The 13,424-nt window shown below is 38.4% G+C and overlaps 1 protein-coding gene across 30 annotated transcripts in view; it reads left to right on the forward strand.

Annotated features, from left to right (window-relative positions):
* Nucleotides 1-4,539, forward strand: part of PDLIM5 (PDZ and LIM domain 5) — a 211,660-nt gene extending 207,121 nt beyond the window's left edge. For all 30 annotated transcript variants that reach the window (XM_072810246.1, XM_072810248.1, XM_072810257.1 and 27 more), the window contains one exon: nucleotides 1,328-4,539. In XM_072810246.1, the coding sequence (XP_072666347.1) occupies nucleotides 1,328-1,417 (90 nt within the window). In that variant the 3' untranslated portion in view covers nucleotides 1,418-4,539. The remainder of the gene's footprint in view (nucleotides 1-1,327) is intronic.
* Nucleotides 4,540-13,424: the final 8,885 nt, after the last annotated feature.

Raw genomic sequence — 13,424 nt, forward strand, 5'->3', positions numbered from 1 at the left:
GGAGAAACTATGTATTTCTTTTTTTTTCTTTTTAAGATTTTATTTATTCATGAGAGACACAGAGAGAGAGAGAGAGAGAGAGAGAGAGAGAGGCAGAGACACAGGCAGAAAGGCAGGCTCCATGCAGGGAGCCCAATGTGGGACTCAGTCCCTGGTCTCCAGGATCGCACTCTGGGCTGAAGGCGGTGCTAAACCACTGAGCCACCCAGGCTGCCCAAACTATGTATTTCTTAAAATAGTAAGAGTCCTTTACATTTCTTAAAAATTCTATTTTATTGGAGTATTTTTAGTAATTTTTTGAAACATTGGGTGCCTGAAGTAGAAATAAACAATTCTAAAAATCTATTGTTGAATTAAGAATGGAAGCAGACTACATGTTGATTTCACTTCCTTAGCAGTAATACATGAATTTTTTTTGAGACTATAATAAACATGTAGTGATTTACCTATGTTGTTTGATATTTTAATATTTTTGGTTTTATTTTTAACAGTGAGGATAGTTGAAGAGATTCACATTTACCCTAAGACTTTTTTTAATTGAGAAAGTATATATCCAATAAAGATATTTTGTTCAGATATTTGAATTTTTAAATTAGATTTAATATATCTAATAATTTTCAATACATGTTGTATGAAGGGGAAAAAGTAACATTAATTGAAATCAAATTATTTCCCCAAGCATTAGCTGATTAACCATTAAATTCATCTTGTTTATGTCATCCACCTCTTAGACTTCATGATATCTATAAAATGCAACAACTTTTAGGGTTTTACCTTCTCCTGTTCTCTGGTAGAGCTGCTGTATTATGCTATTATATTTAAGAAAGGCAATAGGAAAGACAAGACATAAATGCGGTTAATAAACAGACTATATAATCATCCAATAGCCAGATTAAAATTAAGAATTAAAAAGAATTCTCAGGTATGCTATGCCTATGTGTTTGGGGGCTTGGGAATGTTTGGTACAGCAATTGAATGGTATTTTCGTTGTGAGTACTTTGATTTCCTACAACAGGAGGCAAATTTAAAGCATCAATAGGCGAGAGAAGTTACATTTAATGTGACCTCTTCATGTGTCTATTTTTTTTATTAGGGCCTAGTAAAAAAAATAATGATCAATGATTTAAATAAATTAGAATGCATTCTAGGAAAAAGTCATTCTTTAATGCTTTTGAAAATTACATGAAGTATCAGTAATCATTAAATGTCAGTGTCTAATACAGCCAACTAAAGTGCTTTGTCTTATCCATCAAGTGAAAAATCATTTTCCTTTTTCAGGCATATTTGATAAAATAATGATATTCTTTAAATAATGCTTCTTTTTCAGGTATGTTGTGAAAGTTTGGAAGGTCAGACATTTTTCTCCAAGAAGGACAAGCCGCTTTGCAAGAAACATGCTCATTCTGTGAATTTTTGAAAGTCAGCAGTTCAGGGGAGGAGAAGAAATTTGAAGAGAAAGAGGAGAATTAGAATTACCAATTAATTTTTAGATTTAATATTTATAGGAATTTTGAAAAATAATAGTGGCCCTGAAGGGATAAATTCCAGCTTTAAAAACCAAGTCAATGAAGAAATATTTGGCTTCATAAAGTAAAGAGACAGTTTGGCATTTATGATTACTTTTTTCCTGTATTTTCTGCTCATAAAATAACTTTTATAAAAACCAATTTCCTGGTTGACTATTAAATTCATCATAGAATAAATTAGTGAAGAATTAAATTTTAGAATAAAAGCCTCTAACATCTATGCTGAGTTAATTATACTTTCTTTCCTTGTTAGGTAGTTCTGAGTAAATCTGTCAAAGACAATGAAAATTGCCCCTACACTCTATCAATGAATAAAATGTATTTTTAATAGTGCTTATCTTTAAAATAGGAAGTAGTTTAAACAGAATTTTATCAGTAGTAGGTGTCTGTTTTTAAAAAACTGTATGTACTTTTTTTGTCTTACACCTGACCATTCCAGTCGGAAAGACCAATGAGATTTTCCATCAAAATGTGCCATGCCAAAAAAAGATGTTATATATTTCTCTCATTTGCCCCACCAAAAAGCCACCACATAGCTTATGTTTCAAATTTTTGCCTTTTATTACAATACAACCGTTTCTATTCATTGTATATGTTGTATCACTTGTATTAGTCAAACTCCCATTTTTTCCCCTTCCCTCATACTTAAGAGAGTAAGTAGAAAAGAATGTATTTGAGAATCAGAGTAAATCAGAGGACTGTATCCAAAATTTTTAAAAATTTCCCCCCTTTTCAGACCTTGAAGCCATTAGATCAGTTTCAAATTTGTACTACTGACTGATAAAGGCTGAGAACTCTCCTTGCAGAATAATTTTTTCTTTAATTCTACATTAGAAAAGTAAAACTTGGGGATATGATAAAATCTAAGGGTTTTTTTCCTTATAGTAATTCTCTCTGAATAATAAATGAACCACTTCCAAATGTGATCACAAAGCTTAGAAAGCTTTTATTCCCAGAGGTTGGTAGTATAGGAGGGGAACGTGGTCAGTTACTCAGACTGGCTCATTATTTATTTTCTTTATTTGGAGAAAAATTATATAGATAATACATGAAGGCAGAGCAAAAATTGAGGTGAAATTATGAATCCTATTGATATTTACCCAGTGAGAAAACAGATTATGACATTAGATAGTTTTTCTCTATTTCCAAAATGGACAGAAGCCCATTATACCACTAAGGTAAAATATCAGTTCGTCTGGGGCAAGGTGCTTTTAAAGTTGAGACAGAACTCCAAGTCCTTCCTGCCCCGTAGCTCACTAACGACTTCATTTCCATTGTGTGCATGTTTGTTATAGAGGGAGGCTTTAGGCTCTAATATTTGTTTAACCTCCCTAAGAACTTTTCAAGGCATCTGTCCTGAAAGCTGTTAATTTATAGTCTAGGAGATTTATATTATATGCAGATAATAATTTAACTGGGAATAAAAGCATGAGAAGGGTGACATGAAGTGGCTTCACCAGTAGCAACTCCAAACTACCTCCTCACCCTGCATTTGTAGGGAGGCAGGAAGTTTTATTTTTGAAATAAAGTGCTGGAACTGAATTGTGCATTATTTCTCATTGCTGCTGAAACCACCTGTAGAGTTCATGCTGGCTGATGTGCATTGTCACATATCTTAGTGTCGGTCTCCTGCTTTACACAGTATAAAGTAAATTGGTGGTTTTGTTTGGATGTAATAGAGATTTTTTTTGGTTGTTTAGTTTTACCTTTATAGATTCTATGCCAAGATAGTATTTGAAAAGTCAGTTGCATTTGGGTATTTCCTTTCAAGAATTTTATTTGACCTGGATTTCTTATTAAGTTATCTTACATTAAGTAAGGATATCATTTTTATTAGACTTTTCTTTGTGTACATTATTCATGGAGCATAATGTTGCATTCCTCTAAATTTTATCCCTAAAAAGATAACATTGCTTCCTAATTTATCATTTTGTCTTTGTGCTTTGTCCTTCGTCTTTGTGGCAAAGCTTTATATCTGTTGCTAAAACAGTTAATCCTATGAAGTAAATATTGATTATAACCCAGAAGAATCTCTGTATTTTCCAGTAGGGAATGCCATATTTAATGCACCAGCATTTAATAACAAGCAGAGCACTTTATTCTTCTGGTGAGCTCCCTGAATATTTATTTTTCTGATTATAAATATTCCATATCAGTAGCATTTTTTTAATTGTTACCTCTTTACTGTAGAGCATTTACTTTTAGTTTTTCTTGATGTATATTTTGGAATGCTGTACTTAGTATAAGACAGATTTAAATTACAGTATATGACTCTTAAACATCCCGTACTTGTATTTCCCAGATTCAAAATACTAATGATAGATTCCAGTTTATAACATTTTTCTAGACTTACAAAGGCTAAATGTTGCCTGCTAGAAAGGCAGCCTAGAGAGGTCCCTGCTGCTTATGTTTATAGTAGCGTACATATTTCTTGTTGATTCAGGTTACATTTAGAGTCTAAAGCCTAGTCATTTGGTCACAGTATTAAGACAAATAGAAATAAGAATTTGAATCTTCAAAATATTAGTGTAGCCTATGATTAAAAATTATCTACAACAAAAATGTTTTCATGGTGCCATTTTCAAGGGGTAGTATAATAGGACCACTTCTATAGAAAATAATTCCTTCCTCTCTCTTGTTAGTACGAATCTAGTGTTATATTAACATTTTTGTGATGTTTAGAGCTTTTTAAATAATCTCTACTGAAAAAAAGAGTCTTTTCAAACATAAGGGAAGGGAAAACTGAATAATTTCACACAAATCTAATGCAGCTTCAGTTTGTCATCCTTTTCCTCCAGATGTTTTAAGGTTATTGGGTTTGGATTCTCAGAGTATCATTTGCCTTATCTGTTCATCTCTATTTTCTGTTTCTTCACATTATTACGTTTGTATACATCTGTACTGTTTTGCTTTTGGATACATTTTCTAATTAAAAACCGTATGAGAAATGTAATCAGTATAGTAATACCTTAATGTGCACATAATAAATAAATGGCTGCAGTGATACAAACAAGTTCTCCTGGGTTTTCTTTTTTGGATGGCAAGTGGTTTCCAATGAAGGCATCATGGGAATAAAATAGTGTTACAGGATAGGAAAAGAAGTAATGATTCTCAGGAGAATCCCTCTTTTATGATATTTGCCTATCAAAATATCCCAGAAACAAAACATTTGAAAAGAGTGTCACATTTATTCTACTTTAATCTATTTTCATGCTCTGCATGTAGCATGTATACAATACATCTTTGTAAATTAATACATAAATAAGCCCCATTGTTTTAGAAAATATTTGTTGCTGAAACTGCTTGTTGGAATAACCTGTCATATCAAGAGCTGTATTATATCATATATCATACTAAAACAACTTAAGTCACCATCTACATTTTCATGCTTTAATCAACCAGGGTTCATTACTTCATAGTTAACTCATCCTGATCTCATTAGTTAACTTTTCTATAACTAGGTAGGCTCATCTATTCCTCATTTGTTTATTGGTTTGGGTAAGACTTTTTTCCAACTGTATAAAGAGGAATGCTTCTGTTGCAGGCTGTATATTGGAAATAAAAGACAAATTCAAGTCTATTTGCTCACAGTATATTAAACTCCAGAAGCCAAACTTATAAGGGCATCAAGTCTGCATTTGACATTTTAATAGCTGCTGTTTGGTTTCTATCAATCACGTCATTGCACATTAAAATGCACCAACAAAATAAGAGATCTGTCATTCCTTCGTTAAGAAACAGTAATCCAGTGCAAGATTTATAGGCTTAAGACTCAACAGTGTGTGTTCACAATAAATCCCCATTCAGTGCTCAAACCAGAAACAAGCCTCCCTGTCGTTCAGTGTTTTCTGGTCAAAATGTCCCCAATATAAGATTATCAAAGGTTTTCTTACAGAACTACATATAAAATCCTTTTTGCCAGCAAAAGCTTAATTTAGGTTGGCGGTTTCCCTTTTTGCGTACTCTCAGACAAGATCTTGATTATATCAGAAACACATAGGTACTGATGTATTATTAGCGGGCCTGGTGTTAATTAGGGAGAATTACCAGAAATAGTTTGCTTCGTGGGAATTTATTATAGAATCACACTTGACTGATGGCAGAATAGGAGTTGCTGAGAGAGAGCAGCTCCCACTCATAACCACTAATTAATAGGGTGCCAAAATTCCGCAGAGAAGGTTTCATCCCACGTGTGGGAGCCTCACGGGGAACATGGTGCCTTTGCAGTATTTAAAATTTAAAAGAGGAAAGGGGCTAGGACGCATGGCTACCCAACAGAAATCTCAGACTGATACAGTTTTGTGTTGTACTTATGAATGAGAGCATTTAACTCGGGAAGCCCCAAGCCCAAAAGTTTGTGAAAGAATCCCTTTCCCTCCAAAAGTCAGAAGTAGCCTGTATATTTATTACACTAAAGAGATACGCAAAGGCATTTTTTCGAAAGATTTTATTTATTTATTCATGAGAGACACAGAGAGAGAAGAGAGAGAGAGAGGCAGAAACACAGGCAGAGGGAGCAGCAGGCTCCATGCAGGGAGCCCAACGTGGGACTCGATCCCGGGACTCCAGGATCAGGCACTGGGCCGAAGGCGACGCTAAACCACTGGGCCACCCAGGGATCCGCCCTGCAAAGCATTTTTAACGTGACAAGTGTCTGATTCACTCAACTGTTCATTTTCTGAGAATTTAGAACAAACCATTTGTCTACAATATTATATTACTGAACTTTTACTCTCTATTCTATGATTTAGAAGCTGTCTGAGTAGGTGGCAAGATTACATCAATGATTAATAAGAAAGGTGTGGCTTCCACACCTTGATTGAACCCAGGGTTGAGGAAAAGCAAGGTGTGTTTAGTGATTGGCACTAATGGCAGAGCACTGGGGGAGCGCTATGAATAAAAGTTGGCCAAAGAGGCAATTCTTTTCCCTGTGCCTGTAATGGCGTGTAATCACACACAATAAAGCTTGGAGCCATTGCTTAAAGTGGAAGAATAAAGCATTTCCATGTCACAAAACCACTGATGACTACCTCAGGGAGAAAAATAAAACCATTTATAATTCACAGAGAGTATAATTTTTCAATTTCTCTTCAGGCAATATATATGTTCTCAGGAAAATGACTTCTGCGCCAGGTCCATGGATTGACTGACATGGTCTCTAATGCATCTGTGTTTCAAAGGACAAAGTTTCTGTTCAATAACTGGGCTCCAAATTAGTTTTTCATCATGTCCTAATTGTCACATTTGCTCTCTAGTTCAAATATACCTAGGTTTGGTTTGGTTTTTTTCTTCTTTTTCCCTCCTTTTTCCCTTTGCTTGTAAAGCACACACAGCTGGTGCTATTCTGAGCACTTACCCAAAAATACCAGTGTTTGTTTAAAGCAATTTAGTAGACTATAGTATCTTCAGAGCTATCTTTTGAATTTTTTTCTCCCAAGTGTATCACTGATAGGCCAAACTTCCTTTGGTAAATAGGAAAGTAACTTGAACTCTTAGGACTTATCATACCAATATTAGTTTTGTGTAAATAGAAGTCTTTGCTTAGGTGACCATTTATTGATGTCATCTGACCCCAGACATTTTCTCTATTCCTATTTGCTTGCGAATCCTGACAATCTCAAGCCTCTTTATGTGAATGAAATGGAGGCAGACAAATTCTTGGAGGTGACCAAGCATGAACCTTGAAATATAAGTTAAAGTAATTCTAGCTTTCTCAGTTGAAACTTACCATTTATTCTGCTCTGTGAAATTATTACACTATTGCTTAATATTTTGCTGGTACCATTATAAGTGCTGTAGAAAAAAAGGAACTTAATAAGTTGAGAGGCACCAAAGTGAACCCAGGACTTCTTCCCAATAAAAGATATAAATCGATTATGTGGATCTATAAGTTTGCTTGTGTCTGAATATCCAGCAAGTTCTAAATGATCTTTAACAATATCAACATAGTATAGGTGGTGAGAATATAAATTAGGGCTTGGGGGGAAAGTTTTTGATTAGATAAATTAGGGCTTGGGGGGAAAGTGTTTGATTAGACTCTGGTGGATCAGTCTCGGTCCGGTCCAATCAGGAGGACGAAATCACACCTAACTTAGCAGGAGAGGTTTAAAGAATGATTAAGCTATGATAGGAGAATAACCATGAGAATGTAAAGAGAAGTCAGGATAACCTAAGATTGAGAGAGAGGACCCAAGGAAGAACAACCTCTACATGAGTGCCGTCTCCCGTGTCTGGAGGTCAGACTTTGTTGGAGCAAAGTGTGGTTGCCACCCACTGAATGACAGAGAAGTTCTCTGGTTGCTGAGGCCAGCCAGAGCTGTTCTTCAGTTGCCAGGAACAAGGAAACAACCCTCAAGAATGCAAGTGAACCAAGGTTAGATTACCAAGGTTAGGTGGATGGGTGTGTACAGGGAGTTGGAGTGTTGCTGTGACCTAAAATACACAATATCCACATCAAGAGGGCTGCAGCAAGGTGGTCACCAGCCCAGGCCAGGGATGAGAAGTCACCAGTGGACTGTGTGTTCTAGAAGCACAGCTGGGGCCAAGCTCCACCAACAACAAGCCCCCCCCCCCACCCCCCGCCCCAAGGCACCATGGATGAACCATGCAGCTGGAGCAAGTAAAAGCAAAATGTAGCACTGGGACCAGGAAGAGAAGCTCCTGACTTCTGGCTTCTGCACTATTCCTTTGCTTCCCTTGGCTGACAGTTGACAGAGTTTCATATGGCTCACTATAAGGGAGAAATGGTTTAAGAGTCCAGTTCACTATCACAGAACAGATTCTGAAGGATGAATTTGGAAGTGAAGATCAATACATTGGTAATAGGCACATCTGGGTACAAAATGAAAACTTGATATTCTTAACTAAATTCAAACCTCCTTTATCTAGAACCTGAATTGCCAGTATTCTTGGTGAACTGGAAACCCAAAGAAATTATTCTAACTTCATCCTTTATTGTCAAAAATCCTCTGATAATTCAATATGCAAAGTAAACGTAATGTACCATCGATTGTGTTTTTCAAGGCCTTACACCTAAACATCTAGTATAATGGAAGTTCTGGATATTTAAGAGATTTATCAGATGTTTACTAAGCTATAACCAAAGGGGTTTTTTTCCACTATGGTTAAAATGAGTAAGACATTCTTTTTTTTTTTTTTTTAATTTTTATTTATTTATGATAGTCACAGAGAGAGAGAGAGAGAGAGGCAGAGACATAGGCAGAGGGAGAAGCAGGCTCCATGCACGGGGAGCCCGACGTGGGATTCGATCCCGGATCTCCAGGATCGCGCCCTGGGCCAAAGGCAGGCGCCAAACCTCTGCGCCACCCAGGGATCCCGAGTAAGACATTCTTAATTGAAAGTTTGAATTAATTGGGATTACTGTGAACAGGAGTTTTTTGATATAAACCTTAAACCCTATCATGTAGAAAAATAGATTATTTTCATATTCAGTAATGAAAAGCAAAGAGATTAATGATTTCCCCTTCACAGTAAACTGTGAGAGATCAAGCCCAGTGGATCTATAATAACTTATATTTCTGATACCGTCTTTGCACTTTGTGTGGTGTATTACATGCCACGCTAGGGCACACTAATTCACTGTGAGATTCTAATATTTGGAGAAACTGAGAGTCAAGTGCTTTTAAGATTTTATTTATTTATTCATGAGAGACACAGAGAGAGGCAGAGACATAGGCAGAGGCAGACACAGGCTTCTTGCAGGAACCCCAATGTGGAATTCGATCCCAGGACCCAGGATCATGACCCGAGCCAAAGGCAGACACTCAAACACTGAGCCACCCAGGCATCCCAAGAGTCCAGTGTTTTTAACCCAAATACTAGAGATGAGAAAATGAAAACTCAGAGATAGGATTCTCTAAAAGCATAGTTATTAAGTGGCAAAGCTCACACTTGGACTTTTTGCTAGATTAGAGAGAGCATTTACTATGTCATTCCACATTATCTTAGAGTCCTTATTAATAAGGGACAATTATCATATGGTCAGTTAGTAAAGGACAAGTTTAGAGAGGACTGATTTTTGATAGAATGTGCACAACTTAAAAGCCGTATCTGTCTGACCTGCACCGTTGCCTGCTGCACAGACGTCAGTATTTGCGAGGTCTACAGTGGGACCGTGTGCCTCTCGCAGGCATTTGTAAATCCTCTCTGCAACGCACCATTTACTGTTCTTTGTGCTTTTGTTACATTGGAAAGAAGCACCAGGGTAATCAAAGTCAGTTTAAGGTGTAGATAACCAAAACCGTGGTACCAAATAAGTGAGAAGGCCGTAGGAAATGTGGTGAAAGTGACTTCTGCCCACAAAGGTCACAGCAGTGCCTATTTATAAGATGTTGGAAAGCAAGCAAGGATGGCCGGCACCCAGTTCCTCGCCGTGTGATGCAGTTAGTTCCAGGCTGTGAGTGGGAAGAGCGGAGGATGGAAAAGGTGAGGCCTTGGTGAGAAACTGCACACATGTCCAATTACTCTGACAAGGTTGCCTAAGATTCTTTTTTCACTCCATTGAAACAAAATCTCTCTGCTGCTCGGTAATGGCAGGCACCACTGCTAAGTCCACTAAAGCGTAGCTGGAAAATCCAGCTGCCCTCACATCTGTTTTGCATGACCTTTCAATCATCAGCAAATACTTCTGCCACTAGGGATGGAAGTCTGGGTAGGATATGGCTCTATGACTTTCTAAGCTATCACTATGGAAAACATATTGAAGCCAAGTTCACGCATGCCACGTACCATGCCCAGAAATTATAGACTTGTCTGGGTGGTGTTAAGGTTTTGACCTATCAAGAGTGCTCACACCTGCTTCTTACATTCAAGTTGTTAATCCTTTGTTCAGAAAATGAGACATATTATGAAATATGTGAATAGGTTTTTATGGCTTAAGACTTAAGTGGTTAGGCTCTTAACCTGGTTCAAACTAGAATAATGTTGGTGAAATAGCGTGTTTTAGACTTTCAGCGATTACATTCATTCTATGTCAGAAACCTGTGTGACTTGACTTTCAGATTCTTTGAGAACCACGACTTGGTTACAGTGCTTGCTTGACTTCCGGGCTGTAATGAAGTGTTCTGAAAATAAAAAACAGGGGGAGAAATCACTAAGGAACCTCTCAAAAGGATTATAATAAAGTTCACTCTCACACAAATGATGATGGGAAACCAATGGAAAATGTGTGAGTACAGTTTATCTCAAGACCAACTTAAGCTGTTGCCAAAGTAGAGCATTAACGGCTATAATGAATTATATATAAATACACATGTCGTGTGCTTAAAGAGAGCAGACTGCTTAGGTGGACCCCGGGCATTGGTTTTGACAGACCTGTGTGAGGGTGAGTCTCCACTGAACTTACAGTGGAGTTATACAGGCAGGCTAATCATTTGGGTCACCTCCAAATCAGTGGTGTTGCATTTTCTGTTATTTTTATTCAACATTTAATGCAGAGGGAAGACTGACCCTGTTGTTGGCAGGCAAAGAGGAGGTGTCAGACCCCTGGGAGCAGAGATCCACTCCTAAAATGCTCTGGCCACGTAGCTCTCCCTCATACTTGTCCACTCAGCATTTAAGCTGAGGAGTCTTGCCATGAAGAATAAAAATAATTTTAACCAAGTATTTCCCAAATATATATTTGGCCATGACCCCCTTTATTTTATTTTATTTTTTTAATTTTTATTTATTTATGATAGTCACAGAGAGAGAGAGAGAGGCAGAGACACAGGCAGAGGGAGAAGCAGGCTCCATGCACCGGGAGCCCGACGTGGGATTCGATCCCGGGCATGACCCCCTTTATTTAAAGAAAATCTATGGATATTTTATTCTATATAATACAAGCTGGGAAATACTGGTTTACCCTTTCTCCTTTTTTCATGGTAAATGTCTTGAATTGTGCTTGTCTTCACATTTTAGACCCATGGTTCTCAAACTTTAGTGAGCATCAGAATCTTCTGGAGGGCTATTGAAACTAGATTGTTGAGCCCCACCCCCCACAGTTTCTGAATTAGTTGGCCCCTGATTTAGGGGCAGAGTGAAGAACGTGCATTTCTACCACGTTCCAAGGCGAAGCTGATCCTGCTGGTCCGGAGATCACCTTTAGGGAAGCACCTGTCATGGATCTAGACCAGTGCTTCTCACTTTAATATGCAAATGAGCTCAGGACCTTGAGATTGTGACTTGGTAGGACCCGGATGGGGCCAATAAACGTGCATTTCTGGTAAGCTTCTGGTAGATGCCACTGATGCTGTGGGTTCACCAACCACACTTGGAGGAGAGATGGTGAGCCTTCAGGGACCACACGTAGAAACCAACATCTCTCTTCTTCTTGGGTCTAAAATCAGAGACTAGTGCTTCAGTTTCTGAAAGTTAGATACATTAAAAAAAAAATCTACTTGGGGAATTTTACAGGTTTCTTTCATCCTTCTCTCTTTCCAGGATTTCTCTGGCACTTGTGGAAAGTAGCGAAGATAAGGCACCCCCACAGCCCTGGCTGGTGCCCGAGCTAGAGCACCCAACACCAGCAATAGATGTGCAGCCCTACAAGTTGAGTAACTAAATCTCAGATGGTAAATTTGTGTTTTTCTCCCCCATCATTCCAGATTAGGAGTGTTAGTTTTCCCGAACTTTAAAAATCAACTCTGATGTGGGGTGGGGGGCACACAGCTGCAGTAAGTCGGAGAATTGGTGCAGTGACTCAGGAGTCGGGGATTTGGGTGTTTAGTCAGGCTGATCGCTAATTATTTCTCTGACCCTGGAAACGGCACTTCACCAATCCTGACCAGACCTTCCTTCTCTATAAAAACTGGATCAGTGGTTTGTACACTTTGTTTTGGTAACTCTTTTGAAACATCTTCAGAACCTCACACTACAACAGGCACAAGTTAAGCCTTGGGCACTTTAATTTTTTAGCAGAAATATTTCTAACTTGCAAAACCATCACCGAAACTCTGGATTCCTCGGGTTCTCAGGAACGAGATTTGTAAATCACTTAGCTGGAAGGCTGCCGAAATTTCTTCCAGTCTGACATGAAACCATCTGTGGGGTTTGTGGGTCTGCGTTGATTGATGAGCATCCACTCACATTCCCTGCAATGACTTTGGCTTCTCCTAAACAATAGTTTGGTTTTTGTTTTGTGTTTAATCATAATTCATTTCTTCAGTGCTTTCCGCCCTAAAAGTAACAAGCAAGTTTGAGGTTGTTTTCTTTTTTTTTTTTGGGGGGGGTGTCTTTTCCTTTTTTTCTTTCTTTTTTTTTTTTTTTAGTGTTCTTCAAACTATTGAAAACGACTTCGGTCTGGGAGGGGGAAGGGAAGAGGAAAGGTTGTCTGCAGCCACACAGGGAGGTCTGGGGGTTGCTTTGTTTTCTTAGCTGTGCTGTGCAAATGAACTGAAGGTTTAGCACTTAGGTGCTGTTTGAAGATCTAATACAACAGAGGCTGGAGTAGGGAGCCCAGGAACGCCATTGCCCGCCTTGCCCAAGGCCCCTCGGTACAGCTGTTCTGAGAGCTGCAAAGCTAAAATTTGTTGCCATGGCTTCGACCTAAACAAACCCGTGCCTGTTCTGGTATGTAGATTATGTTCTCCAAGGACAGCCCTGCTCGCTCATTTTGTGTCCATCTGTGGGACGTACAGGTTTCCATCACTACTCCACCGCCTGCCATTCTAAAGCTCAGTTTGTTACATGATACGGTGCCTTTTCACTTAACAGACACCTTGGTGTTGGAATCGGCCTATTCCTACAGCTTTTCCCCAGCTATACTGGAACCTCTGTCCTCAGGGACTTCGCCGTGGGACCACCTTGCAGGTGTTAATACTTTTCCCTCTAAACCAGCTTGGATGGCTGCCAACGAGAACGCTGCTCTCAACAGAGTAATGGAGATTCCAGGATACCTCT

The sequence above is a fragment of the Canis lupus genome, chromosome 33, assembly GCF_048164855.1.
Source record: "Canis lupus baileyi chromosome 33, mCanLup2.hap1, whole genome shotgun sequence".
Taxonomy (NCBI): Eukaryota; Metazoa; Chordata; class Mammalia; order Carnivora; family Canidae; genus Canis; species Canis lupus.